This window comes from Cariama cristata, unplaced genomic scaffold, assembly GCF_000690535.1.
Source record: "Cariama cristata isolate BGI_N322 unplaced genomic scaffold, ASM69053v1 scaffold39392, whole genome shotgun sequence".
Lineage (NCBI taxonomy): Eukaryota > Metazoa > Chordata > Aves > Cariamiformes > Cariamidae > Cariama > Cariama cristata.
In genome coordinates, this window is record NW_009604125.1 from 39,105 (window position 1) to 57,803 (window position 18,699).

At 36.3% G+C, this 18,699-nt stretch overlaps 1 protein-coding gene across 8 annotated transcripts in view; it reads right to left on the reverse strand.

The window, feature by feature from the left end:
- The window catches only part of EYA1 (EYA transcriptional coactivator and phosphatase 1), an 83,150-nt gene that overhangs the window by 33,676 nt on the left and 30,775 nt on the right, over positions 1 to 18,699 (reverse strand). For 4 of the 8 annotated variants that reach the window (XM_009695446.1, XM_009695444.1, XM_009695443.1 and 1 more), the window contains 3 exons: positions 8,832 to 8,974; positions 7,588 to 7,671; positions 1,453 to 1,542 (listed from right to left, as the gene is read on the reverse strand). In XM_009695446.1, coding sequence (XP_009693748.1) covers positions 1,453 to 1,542; positions 7,588 to 7,671; positions 8,832 to 8,974 — 317 coding nt within the window. The remainder of the gene's footprint in view (positions 1 to 1,452; positions 1,543 to 7,587; positions 7,672 to 8,831; positions 8,975 to 18,699) is intronic. The other 4 variants (XM_009695445.1, XM_009695440.1, XM_009695439.1 and 1 more) reach the window with 2 other exon arrangements.

Below are 18,699 nucleotides of genomic sequence, written 5' to 3' on the forward strand. Positions count from 1 at the left end.
ACAGTAGTACTTTCTCTTTCTGCTCTGGATAAAATGAAATATAACCAGAAATCAGAAACAGATTTGGAAAATAACTAGCATTGTTATCCTTTTCTATGAATCTGAAAAATCAGTCCTATACACGCAACTCACTGATGGTGCTTCTTATATCCAAAACAATCACATCTTTACATATAGGTACTTTAATGAAAGAAAATGCTACTTTTAAATTTAAAGAAATAATCTATTTTATTGTAAGTATAAAAAATAAATACTCCACTAAGGAATGGAAGAAAAAACAAAGCACATTTAAATAATTTCATTACATTCTAAGATGCCAAATCATCTGTGAGTGGTTTCTTTTTAGATGAAAAGAAATCAAAATATAGGACAGATGTTGAACAAACCACATTTGAGGTCTATCACACACTGGCATTTTTCAAATTATTTTGGCTCATCTATTAAATAAGGTGTATTTTGCTTGATTTTGAAAAGGGAAACATCAGGAAATATTTAAAGGCCAATTGCTGCCAATTAACTTTGATCAGCAAAAGTTGCATTTGAATCTTTTAGATTCTTTTGCCTGTCTGGAATAACACACTATTCTAAAATCTAGCAAAACAACAATTTGATGATTAATGTGTGTTGGCAGCCCCACCACAAGCTTGCTTAACAGTTGGATTTTAAATAAACAGCTGTCTTCATTATGATGGGAAAGAAATCTGACTGTTTTCATGTTTTTGTGTTATTAAAATATGATCAGAAATTTCTTTTTTCCCTTTTAAGATGAAACAGCCAGGCATTATGGTGACAGTCTCTTTCAGCAGTTCAGATCGTTTTAAAATGATCTCACAAGCGTCGCCAAACCATAGCCTATGTAGGCTAAAAAAGCACTTGGCATGCTGATACCAGCTCCTCACCGCACATTGCAGGGGAGAGGCATGCGTGGCAGAAAAACCCTAGCACATATCAAATCGTACCTGCTGCCAGAGAAGGCAGAGGACCCCCAGTAACAGGCCACTGAGATGGACAGCGTATACAACATTAATGATTTCCCTCTGGGTTAAGGTAATACTTGCCCACAGCAGGATGTAAGTGAGAAATCTGTCCCAGCCGTTAACTGTTTATAGAAGCTGAAGTTTAATATTTAATGATCTGTGCAGACTATTGAATTCTAATGTTGATAGATGCTTTTGGTGTATCCAGTTCTAAAACTTGTCTACTGTTGTCATAAATACTAAGACCTGTGAGGACAAAACTCTACCATTTAAACTATTGTAACCTTTGAATGCCAGTGCAGACATTTAGTGTAGATATTATCATATATCCTAATGGCTAAATTATACAGATATTCTCTAAACATTTCCATATTAAAACTGTGAAACCAAAATTAATTGTCAAACCATCTAACAACACATAAAAAGAGACAAATATTAAATCACCTCTATGTGTTTTAAAAGAATGAACACTTACTTCCAAATCGTTAAAGAATAGATGTGTGTCCGCCAAATTGAAAATCATCTCTTCCATTCGGAGTCCAAGAGACACAGAAGTGGGTGGATCCTTAAAGAAGAAATTAAGTGAGTACACCATCAATGTTGTGCCTAAAATACATACCAGAATACAAACCGGAGGAACTGCTTTTCAAGAGAAATTATTTGATGTATTAAATGCAACATCCACTTCAGTTTAACTTCAGTATCTCTCTAATTCTGTACTATAACACTTTCCAGTAACACTCAAAAATATGACTTTAACGCGACTGATACTGTGATTCTGCAGCGGGACCTCTGTGGTCACCCTTGTGCATCCCTGGCATGGGCTCTCTGCCCTCCATGCAGAAAGGGCAAATCCATTTCACCTAAAACTTCTCCAGATTTTACAACTGTTTACAAGTTTTATGATCAACCAGGAGCATGATAATGCCATTGTTACTCAAAATAAACTCTCACTGGTCACAAGTGAAAGGATTTGGTCCTGGGAATACCTAGTGACTTTAAAGCAAATCACCCTTAATGTTTTATTCGCAAATGGCAATTATATTTAAAACCACGCCTTCATTCTCCACAAAACCATGCTTTAATTACGCTTTCAGTTTGGCCCACCCATGCAGAGTGAACAAATCTATTGTTTGTTATTAATACATAACACACTTTAACTTCTCTACAGAAATTACCATAACAACTTATTCCTTACTGAGCTAATAAACTCAAAAAGCATGTTCAGCATTGTGGTTACCAAATGCACTACAGATGTTTGTCTTGTTTTGATTTTTTTTCTGGTTTATATATTTTCAATCTGAAAAATCGAGAAGAAAGCCTAATGTATACATTTGATATAGAGTTTCTCATTTATCATGCCAAGTATATCCAAGCACACAGAAGCATGAGTTTGAAAGAACATGTTATATTATCTCATGACACCCTCTATTAACAATGTTAGTTTGTTAGGAATTATATTTTAAACAGAACTGCACAAGTGAGAACCCATATTTTACTTAAAATAAGTTAAAATTCTAAACCTGATGACAACTCAAAGTTAAAAACCAAGAGATGCAGTCCCTGATTTCTTTTTCCACCTCTCAATCAAATTAATAGGTGTTTCAACGTGATCTCTGAACTTTCAAACATTTTTCTATAACTACTAGTTAAAAGGTAAAATGTGTCAGTAGGAAAGAGTTGGAAAAGAATGGTGATTTGGCATTTGGCAGCCTGTTTGCCTTCTAGAAATGCCAAAACTCAAGAAAAACTAACCAGAAAAAGAATTTTGGAAAGAAGCATTCAGAAAACAAACCTACATAGAACAGATAAAACATCTATTCTTGAACTCACATACATTAAATCAGTTTTCTAGTATCAAAAAAATAGCCCTTATAAATGGGAAAGAAAAACGGTACCATGCTATTCTGATGAACTTTGCCCTTAAAAATAAGCCTTCTATTTACACTGGCACTGCCAAAAAAAGAGTATCTGGCTTCTTAATTCAAAATGGAAAGACTTTAAAATATGAGCAAAAGTATTCTGTCTCTCAGCTTTAATACTGTTCTATTCGTAGACCTAAGACTTCCTTTATTTCACTTTTGCAGGCATGCAAGGTGGAAAGCAGGTGATACTTTCTGTCTAGCTAGGTCTGAGGCTACTTTTCTGTCTGACATTCCATGTGCCCAGCTACCACCCCACCATCCTTCACAGCTCATCAGCCTTTTTTTTTAAACCAGACAAGGATTTCTGTTGTGGCCAAGCACTAACAGAAGTCACCCCACAGAAGTCTCTGCTCTAGTTATTAAAAGGAGTTAGATGGACTAAAGGCCTAAGATGCAAATGAAGATCACTAGCTACATCTTGATAATAAACTGCTAAGTAACAGTGTAGAACTAATCCCATTCTGAGCTTCCATCCATAAAGAGAAACATCATTTTGAAAAGAAGAATAAATGGGCAGAGAGAGCATGATATTGGTTATGAACCCATATGGTTAATTTTAAACGAATGGCCGTGAAGATGTATTTTAAATTCCAATATATGCATGACTTAAATTAAACATTTTTATTAAACTTTTTATCACACTTCTGAGTCTGGAAAAATGGCTTTTTGTAAAGCTTTCTGTGAACCATTTCACTCCAAGGTATTTTTAAATGGCAGACAAAACAGAATGGGGATTTCTCTAAAGTAATACTAAAATAATGCCATTTATTAGGTTAATTTAATTAGGAGAAAAACAAATAAGAAAATCATTGACACCTACTGAAAATGTCAGATTAAATACCATAAAAGCTAAGAGAAGAAACAAAACGGGTTGCTTTTCAAAGAAGCCTTAATTCCTTGATTAAACACAATCATTTTCTATAGAAAGTTCCACTTAGCATAAAACTTGTGTTAATCTACAGCTCTCGATACCCACGTAATTAACAGAGGCAGAAGTCTTATGTGCTTTAGGGTTTTAAATATCTATGTAGTCACAATCTTCCAACTGCTCTAGTAAAAAGCACAAGAGTCTTGGTTTAAGGCACTGCAGTAGATTAAACTCTGATGTCAGACATTATTGTGGGAGCTGAAAACTTTAAAAAAGAACAAGGCTAGAATAAGGGGTTTTTTTAAAAAAAATCCCATACCGAACCTTCCTTTGCCATTTTAAGCCATTAATTGCTAACTAATTATTGTGAGGTGTCACACAATGAGAAGGAAAGCTAACAATCTCTTCTTGTTGATTTGGATTTGCAGGTTCAGTCAGAGTGTCTTTTCAGGTATGGTCAAAATCAGGTACAAATCTCTGAGGGAGGTACAGTTTAGCTAAACAAAAGAAATACCAATGTCAAACTGCTTAAGCAGGCCTCTTGTTTCCAATACTGGTACTGGAGCCAAAACATTGTCTGTATGTCATTTCTAAATTCTGCTCACTCAATTTCTTTGTTTTGTGGAGAAACAAGAAGCTGAAAAACAGGAAAGTTCACTTTGGGTACAAGGCTTATTTTCCACTTAAGCCTACAGGTCACAAATGAAGGGTTAAGTGAAACCAGGCTTTGTTTTTCTCAATCTCTAAAATATATTAAACCACATTAAAAGAGTTTATAATTTAAAGGAAAATTCCTTTAAAGCTTCTCAATATAAATGCTTTCATGGAGAATGGAAACATACGTGAAGACCACAGTAATCTAGTGCCAATACTGGGACGTATTTCCACCTGCTCCAAGATACTAAAGAAGGGCTCCAACTTTTTCCAAATTCCAAAACTTACATCAGTTGACATCTGGCTCACAACGTAAGTTTTGAGATGTTAGAATCCCTAATGTCAATTAAAGTAACTGACAGCTTTATATTTGATCAATAGATCTCTCTCTGTACATATTAAAAAAAAAAAAAATTCCAAAAGGAAATGGAAATGTTTTTCTTTTGTTTTGTTTCTTTTTCTTCTCTTCTGGAAGGACAAATCATATTCCTATACTAGTTTCATACATTTCCATGAAATTCACAAAATTCAAAGCACCCTTAAATAAAAATGTAGCACTTTATACCATGACTGCGCAAACTGAAAAAACAAAGATATTATTTTGTTCCAACAAAGCTGAAGGACAAAAGCAGGGGGAAAGCAGAGCACAATAGCAGCCAAAGGAGAGCAGGTGATAAAAACGGATGAGAACTTAAGAATATACAGAAAAGAGTGGCACAAGCAAGAAGTTATGAGGAACGAGGTAAAGAATACAGAAAAGAAAATCAATCCCTTCAACAGCAGAGCTGCTCATCATTCATAGTCATTCACCATGAAACTCACTCAGGCATTATGAAATGAGCTAAATGCCAAGTTGCCAAATCCCTTATTATTTAATTAGGATATTTTTGTTTGTTTGAAGATCCACCTTTTGTATTTTGTGAGCAGTTTAGATTTAATTTTCTAAAAGGGCATTTCTAGCCCTCACCACAGTACAAAAACTTAAAAGAATGTGATGTTAGATCACTCAAAAAGCAGAACACAGGTGAAAAGAACAAAACCCCCCTCTAACAATTTTTAATTTTTTTCAGATTGACTTATGATCTGGATTTCTGATTTTCAAGGCCAGAAATCATTAGGAAACATTCTTTTTAAAAAATGTGCACCTTCCATTGCTGCAAATAAACTCCACAATTCTCGTATGACAGATACATGTCTTAGCGTTTGCTTTGCACATTTGACACTATCTTCCTCTAATATCTATAGAAATTGCTAACTGTTGTCTGAAGCTGTCAGTAAGCCAAGAGAAATTGTGATATGAATGAAACTTTAAGAAAACAAAGCAAGAGTGGAACACTTTCATGACTGCATTTGAGAGCCAAGGATATGCACATTGCTACCCCTCACCAAAAAGATCTAATATTTACTCACTACATAAGCACCAATGCCGTCATCCCTCTTAACATCAACGATCAGTTGTCATTTAGCAATGCAGAAGTATTCTGCCACATGCCATGCAACCGGAGCCACTCGGGCAAAAGCTACATCTCAAGTAAACAGTGCCAACAGCAATGGAGCTGCAATCAGGAATCACCGACCTCCTTGCAGCATACGTATTTATATCTCTTCAACAGCTGAATACTAGCCACTTTCCTCAACCTCAGGCATCCAGCAAGAAAGGTGTTTATGTTCAGGCTCCAATTAACCAAACTACTATAGGGAACTAATAAAAAATGGTAAAAATATGCTCATACTTCTACAGCAATGACTAAGGCGGCTTTTCCAGCACTACTCTGCTGCCCAAAAGCAAGCGGTGAGATTCTGTTGGCACTGTTTGTTTGTGAGCACTGGGATTTGTTCTCCTCGTTCTGAACTGTCATAGATTTGGTAATTTTAGGGGGCCATGCAAAAGCTGGTTTTGGCCTGAGAGAGGGAAAATAACTTTTGGTAAACGTTTAATACTCTATAAAGCTGTTGTCTATATTTATCAATACAATAACTGTTAAAACTTTTAAAGTTCTAGTGTCTTTTTACCACCTAAATATAAACTAATAACACCTAGGAAATCAAGGCTGCTGAATTAACTTGCTTTTCTGACACATAATGGAAAAAAACCTAATTATATTCCTCAAACAGGTAAGCAGCTATTACAGCAAACACTTCTGAAAATATATCACAACTGAACAAGCAAGAAAGGTTGCAAAGCAGTACTGCTTTAGATTTTTATAATGCAAAAAGCCATTAGGAGGAATTCAGAACTTGACCCAGACATGGACTGAATCAGTAGTAGCTTTGCCCTTCACTCAACTGGCTGTAGGGTAAAACATTTTAGTGATAAATATAAGCTTTACAAGAAGATGGAGTGATTACATGAAGCCAGACAAAACTATCTGGTTGTTCTTTATATGTAGAATTTTTTAAGGTTACCAAAAAATCACATTCTAGTTATACCTCACATGAGGTGAACATGAAACGGCATAACAGATTTTAGCACAAGCTGAGACATTAGCTTTCAAATACAATCCTGGAAAAACAAAGTTTGATCTCACGAGGGCATTCCATTCATAAACTCTTCTTATTCACCTAAGACGACGTTCCTCTTCTGAGAATTACTGAGGAAACCCACAGTCTGTAGACATATTCATCAGTTCTGATTTATAGACTGTGCGTAATAGAAAGATTTGACTCATAAGCAGACTTTCAAGAACATCAGTCAATATGTAGACTAAAAAAAAAGTTAAGGTAAAGAATTTTAGACTAATCTGTCTGTGTCCAAAAGTATTCTTCTCTTGCCTTCTCAATAGAAAGTACAGTCCACTGCCGATTGCTCAGGACTAAAATGCTATTTTAGCAATCACTCCTGGAAGTTCTTCACTCTCTGAGGGGACATAAACCTTTGCAGATTTTGATGATACCAACAGGTTTCAGACACTCTCTACCTACAAACCAAACGTGAAGTAGTCACAGTATCACTCCCAATGTTATTTAATTATTTACTGAATATAATAGCTGAGAAAGTGCAAAGAATAGACATGTAGAACAGCTTCACTCCTTGATTTTTTATGTCTTGAAACATCAATACCAGTGTGCCTCTAGAAAATAACGAATGTTCTGGTCTTCCTTGTGTATCAACCATAGAACAGAAAACATTACTGAAAATTTCCATCAGTTTCTTGACACTTACCCTTCCATATCTGTTAGCATAGGACCCTGTAAGCAAGGAATGGAAGATGATGATTGTCTCATCCAAATCCCAAATGAATACTCTCTGCAAAAAGAGAATAAAATCAATGTGTTCCTCTGTGAAGCTGATACTTGAAATGGAAAGTTAAAATTTGAATCAGTAAGCGCACAAATGAGAAAATTGTATTGAAATGGTTATATATTAAAACCATAGTTTCCTTGCCATTTATTTTCAGAACTAACAAGTTTATTCCAGGATAGGGTAATACAATATGTTAGCTTTTTACTACAATTGCTATTATATCACATTATTCTGTTAGAATAGAATTACAGTTATTGTCAAATACACACAGAAAATGGATTGTACAATGTATTATTTTAAAGCCAGATGTGAGACAGAAACTGAAATAAATGAAGAAAAGCCCCTGAAAATTAAATCTTAGGGCTTCAAATTCTGTATTCCTGCAAGTCTTAAAAAACAAAGTTCATATAACTGCTCTTGAAAATTACCTCTAAAATCAAAATAAAGCAAATTGCTGCTAACCACTTAAATCGTCTTAATCTATGTTCATTTTTAATCGATTTTAGGCACCTGAAGAATGAAAACTATGAACTTAGATGCTTCGTGTGTAAGAATTTATGGCATCAGTAAATAATTCTTCTGTTTACAGCCAATGGAAAATATGTGTTTTAAATTTGTCCTCTGATCACACACAAAATGATATTTTAACGAAAAATAAAGTGTTCAAATACAAGTATTTTAAATCCTGGTGAGACTGTATTTCCCATGATGACAAACGGGCTAAGCTTTTGGAAAGGAAAAGTAATGCAGTGAGGACACTCATAGCTGTGGTGTGTCATTGGAGATGCTTTCTCAACATAAAGCATGGGCCACTGGGAGGAATGTGAACATAGCATGAGAGAACAAAACCCACTATTGTGCTAGAAGTGTCTCCTGTCCAAACGCAAACCTTTCTTGGACTTGGGGAAAGCTTGCTTGCTTTTTTTTTTTTTTAAAATCAAAAGGAGAAAGAAACCCCCAGTATTTTTCAGAGAAAGTAGGTGCTCTTCATGAGGAAGGTTCTTTAGAAGAAAAATTCTATCTTCTGTGAAAATACTGTTAGGTTAAAAAAAGAGAAAGAGCTCCAATGCCACTTTTTTTTGATGTGTAAATAATACTTCTCTGTGCAAAATAATGATGAAAATAGAGTCAGCAACAGGTCAAAGACATCTAATATAATGTACCTCTAGATCAGAGTCAGGTGGTGGTGAAGGATTATTGTTTCTTCTGCCACGTCCACGTGATTTCCCATCCGAACTACGACGCAATCTATCTGAATCTGAATCTTTAATGGGTGTTGATGGACTGTGGATTGTACTGTATTCTGCTGTAGTAAAGAAATGACATTTTTACCTTTCAGTTTAAACTTCAAAATGTTACACTTACTTGCTTTTTACATGTGACACTAAACCCAGGATGTTCACTTTGCAGTCCTAACTAAACTAACATAATTAAATCTACAACGATAAGTGGCAATACTGATACATAAATTAATTCAATCAAGTTCAAGTTATATGTAAAAACAGAGAGATAAATTATTTCAGTAAACAAAAAAAGTAAAAAAATCTTCATTCTTTCAAATCATAGAGAAGATCAAATCACTTCATAGACAAGATTAAACTCTGAAGGAACAATTTTAAGAGATACTAGCTTCAATTTAAAGGACACTGATTTAATTCAAAGTTTTCAAACATGCTTTAAGATAACCATTATGGTAATTAGTAAGAAAAAAACATCAAGCTGTGAAACAAAAATTATACACAGAAATTGAAAACTTTTCCAAATCGTCTGGTTGTAGGGACTTTACTTTCAGATACCTACATTTGAGCCAGATGAATAGAATTCTTTCTAAATATGGCATAAAATAGAGTCGTTACTTTCCCAAGGTAAGTTCAATTAATAAATTTTAAATAGGCATCAACTATGAAGATGAAATTTATAGTATTCTTCAAAGGCTTACTCAACATTGAAATTTTCCAATGAGTACCTTCAAGACAGGATATAATTATCTACAAACAGTATTGTACACTAATTATTATGCTTCAGCAAAATTTAATTACGAAAATGTTCACTGTTGTTGAACATGTAGAAAAGAATGATGATCTATGTGTGTAAGAACAACAAAATTTTCCTGAAAACATGCTAGTTGGAAGATGTTTTGCTATTCTTAACATCCATAGACTTAGTAACAGTGGAGTGCTTGAACATTAACAAAGCAGACACCCAGCATAAATTACCCCTCCTAACTCATTTAACTAGAAGTACCATACTCCTCAGAAATGCAACAACACATTTTTAAATCTCTTTTCAAGACTTTCTTTCACAGTCTTAAGTTCACAAAGACTTTTGTTTTTATGGTTATTGTTAATTTTTTTTGCTAAAAAAATATACTTTTGTGAAGGCAGATGGAATTTTCAGTATACAATATATTTATCAATTTCACTTCTCAGTTAACATTAAGTACTCTTTAGAGTTCCATAGATGTGGATATTTGTATCAACATTAATTTTCTTTTTAATCAGCCTAGACAATGGCATTCCAGTTTGAATAGACAGGTATACTTCTCACACGAGTGATTCTGTCTCCTAAAAAAACATCCTGTCGAGGTCAAAGGTTAGGTTAAGGAGGAGACTCTGGACATCTGTGTAACACCACATATTCACAATTACTCAAAATAATAACAGCTGCTTAGACTGAATTAAAGGAAAAAGTCTTGAAATTCTCATGTTCAGCCTTCATATCTACACTTAATGGAAATCAGTATATATTACATATTTCACATTATACTTTTACCTAAGTATCTCGGACTACATTAAACAAAGCAGAATAGCAAGTTAAGATGTAACTCAAGGTAAAACAAAGAATCTTCAAAAGAGACTCAACCTACACCTAAAAGAGTGATCCTGTGTATGTGCCAAACAACAAAAATCATCCAGTCACGTCAGTCTACATAAAGACAGACAGAGGTCTCAGTGTTGAAGATCATGTGCATTCCAATAATATACATTTTTTCCTGTGACAATGTACGCTTCAGAATATTTATTTAAACTATTTAAATTTTGAATGCTGATTGCTCTTTCACCTACTGTGCTTAAACATAAATAAGAAATCATAACTCAGCTAGTACAAATTTTCTCAACCTTTTAAATTTAAATGTTTACCTGCTACAGATTATTTTTATTATTAAAATCCTTAATAAAAAAAGAAAAGAAAGAAAACAATGCACAAAAGCCTTGCAATAAATTATAAACCAGTAAAACAGACAGATCAGAATTTCTTCAACAGGTATATTGACCAATGATGTTGCTCTAAAATACACATGTAATGAAAAACTGCATTTCCTATTGACTAATTCAAATTAGTGTTGCTCTTGGGCTCTGACAATATTTTTAGTAGTTTGGCTTTAGATCCCAGTTTTTCAAATTCTTCTCACAGACGTGATATGCCTAAAAATTTTAAGTATTAAACTTGGGGTAGTAATAATAATACTACTACTGAATAAAATAGGGAACAGCACATAAAAAGTGTAAAGAAAACCTCGTGACAAATAAACCCAAGTAAACCTAAAAGAGTGAGCATCCAGAGCTCAGCGTGGTAAGGGCAGGGAAGAGAGTGTTTATAAGACACATCCAGATTTCCATTTTTGCAAACGCCTTCATTTAAGTATACTGCTTTCAAAATTTCAAACATAGAGCTGCAAGTTTGGGTGGAGGCTCATTTCCATCTCCCCTTCTCATCTGTCTGGATGGGCCAGACCCTCACGTCAAAGACTCCCAACCCTACCTTGGGACCTCAAGATTGGCTGGGCACACCTTAGGCCAGCACTCTACCTGCATCATTCTCAAGAGACATTTGTCTGTCTTGCTCTTATGGTTGTCTCCAGGAAATCTACTCTGCTGCTTTAACAGTCATGCCATTAGAAACAGAACATATAACTTCAGCATTCATTACAGCAATATAAGTTCAATCTGTGAAAGCGGGGGAAAAAAATATTCCCTTCATTGTATCTGCATGCATTTGAACACTGTTCGCAAATACCCTTTCTTGTTAGGTTAACCCTTCCCTGATGATCCTCTTTTCTAGGTTCTGATTATTGCTCTCTGTAGTCTCTCCAAACTGGATACAGTAATCCAAAGCAAAGTTGGGCAATGCTTTACTTCCCACACCCCGCAGGCTACCTTCCCCTGGACACCACTTGGCAGGAGACTATTCACAGTTCCTGCAATGTTTTCAATAAATGTTAATTTCAGGATCTCTAGATCATCTTCCAAGGAGGAAGCGACACCTAACTGGTTGTTTCTCAAAGACCTGGCCAAATATTGCACATGAACTGAATATACAACATTGCTAATACCTGGAGCTGGTCTGTTATGAAGAGTGTGACAGATGGCAGTAACCAATGGGGGGAAACGTGACATCGTGTGCCAGAAACTTATGCTATGTATGTAAAGGGAAACCATAGCATGTACTCTTTGGATTAAGGCTGCTCGACAAGGCAGGCTCCTTGTGCACAGCTGGGTTACCAGCTCACTGTCCAATGGTCGCCTTGAGGTCCTCATAAGGAAGCTCAATTAAAGAATCCAGTATCCAGCTGAGCCCTGAGCCTTGACAAACCCAAGCCCTGACAAGTTCTGGAGCAAGAAAAACAACAGGGGCACTCAGTGTGCCACTAATAATTGGAGTACTGAGAGTGGTCCGCAGGGAAAGGTAGAGCCTGGAAGGAGCTGCCAACATTCCCCATCCCACATTTGTGCAGTTCATCATTCCTGCCTAAATGTATACCTCACACCTGCTCCTATTCAGATCACATCTCCATTTTTTGAGTTCTCCTCCTGTTTCCAAAGAACTCATAGCCCCTCTCAGCGTGGTGTCATCTACATATTTAATAGGCAAACACATTCTGTTCCGTCATCTAAATGATTGATGAAAATGCTGGGCCCAAGGCAGACACTGAGGAATGCTGCTGTAGCCATCCTTCTATTTTAACAGCAAGCTCTCACTGACTTCTCTCTGGACATGGTTTCCTAAACAGCTTTATATCATCCTGCTGTAGTTTCTGCTAGACTGCTTTAGCCTAGTTTGCTTATAAGATTGTTAAGTGAAAAGATTTAACTGTCAGGGCAGCAAAAGCCTTGCTGAACTTAAGCTATACAGTCACAAAACACGTTATCGTTATACCCAGTATTCTACATCCATTGATAGGAGGAGGTTAATTTGCTGAACCTCAGCTGACTTCATAGTACCAGACATATTGTAATATTAGCCAAGGAAAACGATTATGTTTGTAAAGCACCGTTTTATCCTGTTCTTGAGCACCACAAACACAGGGAAGTGCAGGAGAAAACCCAGCCCTCCACAAATCATCAGCAGAAAAGGGGGTGAGGATCAGCTCTCCACTGCCTGTCTCAGTACTAAAGCAAGATCACCAAAGGAAGCTGGCAGCAGCCAGGCTAAACACTAGGAGGAGAAGTTCAGATTAAAGCTAGGAGATGTGTGGCACATTTTGCCAAAAAATGCCAGACTCCCAAAAGATTACAGTGGTTCAAGAGGAGCCTAAAGCCTGGACGAGAAGCATTCAAGGGTGCTACAGCTGTGTCGCATTGGCAAGTTGGGTTTGTGAGACCAAACAAATGGTGACAACGACCCCAGGTTTCACTATCTGTTTCCGGAAGGTCATTTCAGTGTAGATGCAGCCTAATCTAGTCTTTTGAGAATCCTCAGTAGGGCCTGCAGGAGTTAGAAGCTGTCCTGGAGGACACCTTCCAGGTTAGTTTTTTCTGGAAGGACTCCAGTTGGGTGCTCTAGGACCGCTCTGCTGAGCCAAAGCTCCCCATCAAAACAGACCCGTGCTCCAAATTAAAATGCTAACGTAAGCACACCCTAAGCATACAAACAACAGCAGCTTTGGAAATCCCCCGAGATGAAAATATCTGGAAGCTGGAAAAGTGCTTAGGGCAAGTCTTATACAAGCTTAGCCTGTCCTTGCGGCTCCCGGGATGTCTGCTGATTGTGGCAGGCAGGGTATGGGGCCAGTTGATCCGTCAGTTTGGACCATTACAGTAATTTCTGTGTGCTGCATATGCCTTCACAAAATTATATTAAGAATGTAGCAACAGTTATTCTTCTGCATCCATTAACAGTCACGTCATTTTAAATCTCTCTGCTACGGCACCTCTCTGCACTCTGTCCCAGGCAGACACTAAATGTTACAGCTTGTTTCTGCTTCACATGCTCAGAGTTCCCTCTTCCAAACCTCGACCAAGTGTAATAGACCCAATCTTGACTTCTCTAGTCAGTCAGAAAAACATTTTAAACCCAGATTCTATAAATGTAAGCCTCTTTTTCCAGGTGTGATTGGCAGCCCCTGCTCCTGACCCTTGGTAGTAACTCCTGTAGCGTATGGTGACACCAAGCCAGACAAAAACTACACATAACTGTGAGGAATAAAATACGTTTACATTCTGGTTTGCTTAAAATACATGAACCATACTGTAGCAGACTTTCCTCCATGCTTCAAGCCACTGTATTACTGCAACTTGACATAATATTTCATAAGCATATACTTCCCTGTTATACATCATTATGGGCAGTTTTGACAGCTTTGTCACACAGAACAATTTTCCATCATCTCATAAGTAAGAATACTTTGATTACTTATGAATAGACAATACAGCCACAGAGATACCATTTGCAACACCATATTCTGTAATTCCTTTCTATTTGTTATGGAAATGCCCCCTAAGCAGCTGCTGTATTTTCTTACTGCTGATTTCAATCTAAGATACAGCAATAGTATCAAATAACAAATCTGGCGAAAACTATCTATCCCAGAAATCCCAAAATCAAGTCTATCTCTAGGTAAATCCAACTGGTGAGTGTGTGGGTAGAGCTCTTGCTGTTGACAAAGGCATTGCAAATTTCATCAGACTTTTTCCCTACTACACTGAAAGGGTATGCAAAAAAGCGTAAATGCACATTATCAAAGTAATCATATCTCATGTCACAATGTAAATCACATGGACGAGATGGGTCTAGGACAGCTAGTATAGTCAAATGTCTCTGCAAGTTTCTGACTATGTCAGCCTCATGCTATGATTTTCTTACTTTTGCATAAATAAAGTTTACTTTTGCATAAATAAAGCTAAACACAAAATTTCATGAGCACAATACAAACTTCTTCCTTTACTGCTTACATAAAAGTGGACTGGGATTAAACAAGAATCACATAGGTATTTGAGGAATTATTTTTTTTTTTTTACTTCTTTACAAAAAATATGACTACTACATTAGCAGTCAGTAAGTTGAAGTACTAAATAATTATTGCAAGAAACACAATAATGCCTGCTGACAGGATCACAGAAGGATGTCTTTAGTGCTGTTTTGACAAAACGTCAAAATCTGCACCTGAAAAAGGAATCTAATGTTTGTCCATTGAGGTCTATGAGCATACTATTATAAACTTGACAGAAACTTTCAATAGTCTGTTAAAAATATTGGCAAAAATGCCTATTTATTTCAAAGCTTGGGTGACTTTTTGATCTAGGATTGTTTATTCAAAATAATAAAAAAATACCATATTAACAGTATACCTTGTATGTAACAGTATACATAAACTATGTATGACAACAACTATACTAAGAAGTCCTGCAGTGGTCCAGATTTTTTTCTCCAACTTTCAATGTTGAATTAAAAAAGATGAAGCAATCCCAACATGAGCAGGTAGTATCTCTCTCCCTTTTAGGCATTTCTTCCTTACTCATTATTTATGTTTTCAAACAATTTGAAACTATTGTTACTTTTAATCCTACTAAAACTAATTATGAACATCCTATTTCTCTATTAAAAAGTCTATGAAAAGTGCATCAAGTTCTTAGCCTCACATATCTTGTGACAGTGAGTCAGGCTATATATTGTTGGATGCAATGCAAAAGAGTTAAAAGTTGCACATTGTTAATGTAAAAACAGGAGAACCATTACCAGAAAAGCAAAACCAGTGCTGTACTTCGTCATTCATTATTGCATCAATCTCATTTTGGTTTTTACAGAATTATCATTGAATCTCCTTCCTATATAAATACATAGTCTAGATTTACTCTTCATTTATATTTATGAAAAAGTACAAACATTAGAACACCAGTAATGTACTGTGAATACAGCAGTATTTGTTTCCACAGACGTATCAGTGAAAAGTTGCCCATGTAGTCTCTTTGCTCTATTTCACTTTCCTGTCCCTAATTTATTGTAATGAAATACGATAAGGAGAAACTGTAAAAGTAGCTTTCCCTTTTGCAATACTAAGCGTGACATAGCGTTCAAGGAAAAAGAAGTTTAGTCTTTAAGAGCAAAATGGTGACCCATGGCTGAGAACAATTTTTGTTGGCTAGCACAGCCCCTATGTGGTTTTTAATCTGCATTGTGAAGTATGTGAGTACTATGAAAGAAAAAAAAAAAACTTCTAGTAATATTTTAAACATACTTATTGCAGAAACCAAGAAAACTGAACAAGATCAAATCTCAAGAACAATGCAAGTCTCTCTTGAGAAACACTTCAATAAATACAGCATCATATGAAATAGGAGGATAAATTCAGCTTTGCTGACTGAATTTTGAAACAAAAATTTGCACAAATCAAAAATTTTTTGTTACAAGCTGTGATGATGGAGTTGAAATATTGCAAAGAGAAAATTATTGAAGCTTTAGAAAAAGTAGTCATTTTCTACATTAACTCTTAGAAATGCATGCTATGAATGTTCCTCTAATTATTTTAGAACATCAGGGCAGGCATAATAGACTGGGGCAAAACTCCATCCATCCATCCAGGATAAATTTCAACACTGGCCAACAGCAGGTGACTAGGCAAGAGAGCATAAAAAGGACAGACATACACGCAGTGCTAATTCATCCACTGTCTCCAGTGATTTTTTTGTGTCAAGGATTTCTTGAATTGACGTTGGTGTCTGTGTAAATCCAATTTTCTAGTTTATCTAAGCAATGCTTGAACTGGCATAAACTTTCTCTATCCACAACATCCTGCAAAAAGGAGTTGCACAGCTTACCTATGTGCCACACAAAGAAATACTTCCTTTTGTTCACTCTGAACCCTCTTCAATGAATTTGAGTATTGGAAGGGAGACTGAATTTTTGTTCATTAGTCTACTTCTATTATTTTCTATTGTTTTAATTATGATTACTTCTCTTACATCCTACAGCTCACATGAAAAATCAGCAACTCGCTGTTCACAGCTGGGATAATCTACTCATGTACGGACTGAAAGCTCATCCCAGAAGGAACCTAATATTCTGCTGTTATTCTGATGAAGAACATTTTCTTCCATAAAGCAAAAGTCAGAATTCTACAAGGGGAAAAAAAACTTTGAAAATTCTTACCTTTGAACTGAAACAAAATTTGCAATGAAATCTGAAGCAGAGCACACATTAAAAATTTGAAATCTCATACTGAGATTGCTTTGTTTATTAATTTTCTGATTATGTCACTAGCAAAAATACAGCCTTCTGTTCGGAAGAAAATAACATTAATTTGTATGTCTGATTTATGGAGACAGGGACTATCAACCTCTGTGAAATCGAAAGGTTTTGCCATGACTGAGGTACAAGAAATTTTTCAGATCCACGAAGCGAAAAGAGAGAAGAAACACTAAGCATGGAAAATCTCAGGTTATTCTGCAAGAATCCCTGGATGTCCTGGATTGCATGGCAAAAACTTGCATATTTAACTAGGAACTGTAGGAAACCATAAAAGGATTATTTTATATTGGACAAGGAATTAAATATATTTTAAGTGAAATTATCTGAGATTTCTGAGTCTGCAAAACTCTACTAAAAATGTCACATGAGCACATAACTACTTTCTCTCTTTTCACGTGTTTCTTACCAGACTCTTCTGTTTCACTTACTGGCCCAAATTCATAGGAACCTCCTATGTCTGTCAAATTATTCTGGTGCCTCCGTAAAGTCTGAAGGCTGTTCTGTGCTTGTCCTGACATAGTTCAGAGCTGCACAGATTACACAGGCTTTTTAAATATAGAAGATGTCTAGGGATATCAGCATCCAGTAAGAACAGCTGCAATTCAGCAGCTGGAGCCCATCCTACTAAAGGGGTACAGTAGTCTCATGTGATGACTCTGTACTGCTCCCCACCATCCCTCATACACAGCATTCCAGTTGTGGTAGAGAATCAGCAGCCTAACTTGACCAGATGTGGCAAAACATCCTACAGAAATTTGACTAACTGTAATTAAAATCTGGTTGGTTTGCTCCTTTGTTCTGTGGTTTTGACCCGACTGTGAATTTCCTTCTCTCTAATATGCCTTTCACTTGTTCCCACTCCAACAGAATTCCCTTTCTCCATGCTGATCCCTCTTTTCTTTGACCTCAACCTTGCTTTGTCGTCTGAGCATGCTGTGTATGAGCTCTGCTGAGGCTTTGCAATAAGCCTCAGCAAAAACAAAGTAAAAAAATTTACACTGTCCAAGGGGAAATGGCAGGCACAGCACTGGATTCACCGACTGGTCCTTGCTTCTGTTCTACCAGGTTTGAAGGTTTGTGAGGCAGCCAAAGGTTTTCATCTGATTTTAACCTAGGAACCCAACACTGGTATGTCAGCCACCTTAAACTGCCCTCATACCAGTGGAGAGGCTTTGGCATCTCAAGATTAAGACTGTAGTTAAACTGAACTCTAAATAGAGGTACTCATCTCTCTCCACTCAATAAAGAAGGAGCCTAAATGGGCTTGATCCTAACTTAAATGCACACAGACAAATGCATAAAGATAAATGGAGAAATCTGTGTCTAGCCCTATACCTTCTGCCAACTGTGACCATGTTGGTGAAGGGGAACAGAAAGATGGTTTCCATTAGCTCCCCCTAACAGAGAGCGGCCCACAGCAGGTACTTTCCTAAATGCATCCCTGCCTGCAGTACAGGCAGGCAGCCCAAGGCAACCCCATAGCTACATTAAGAGTTGTTATTTGCAAATCATTTGAAGGAACTTTTTCAGAATTGTTAAATCAGTAACATAAATATCTCAGGGAAA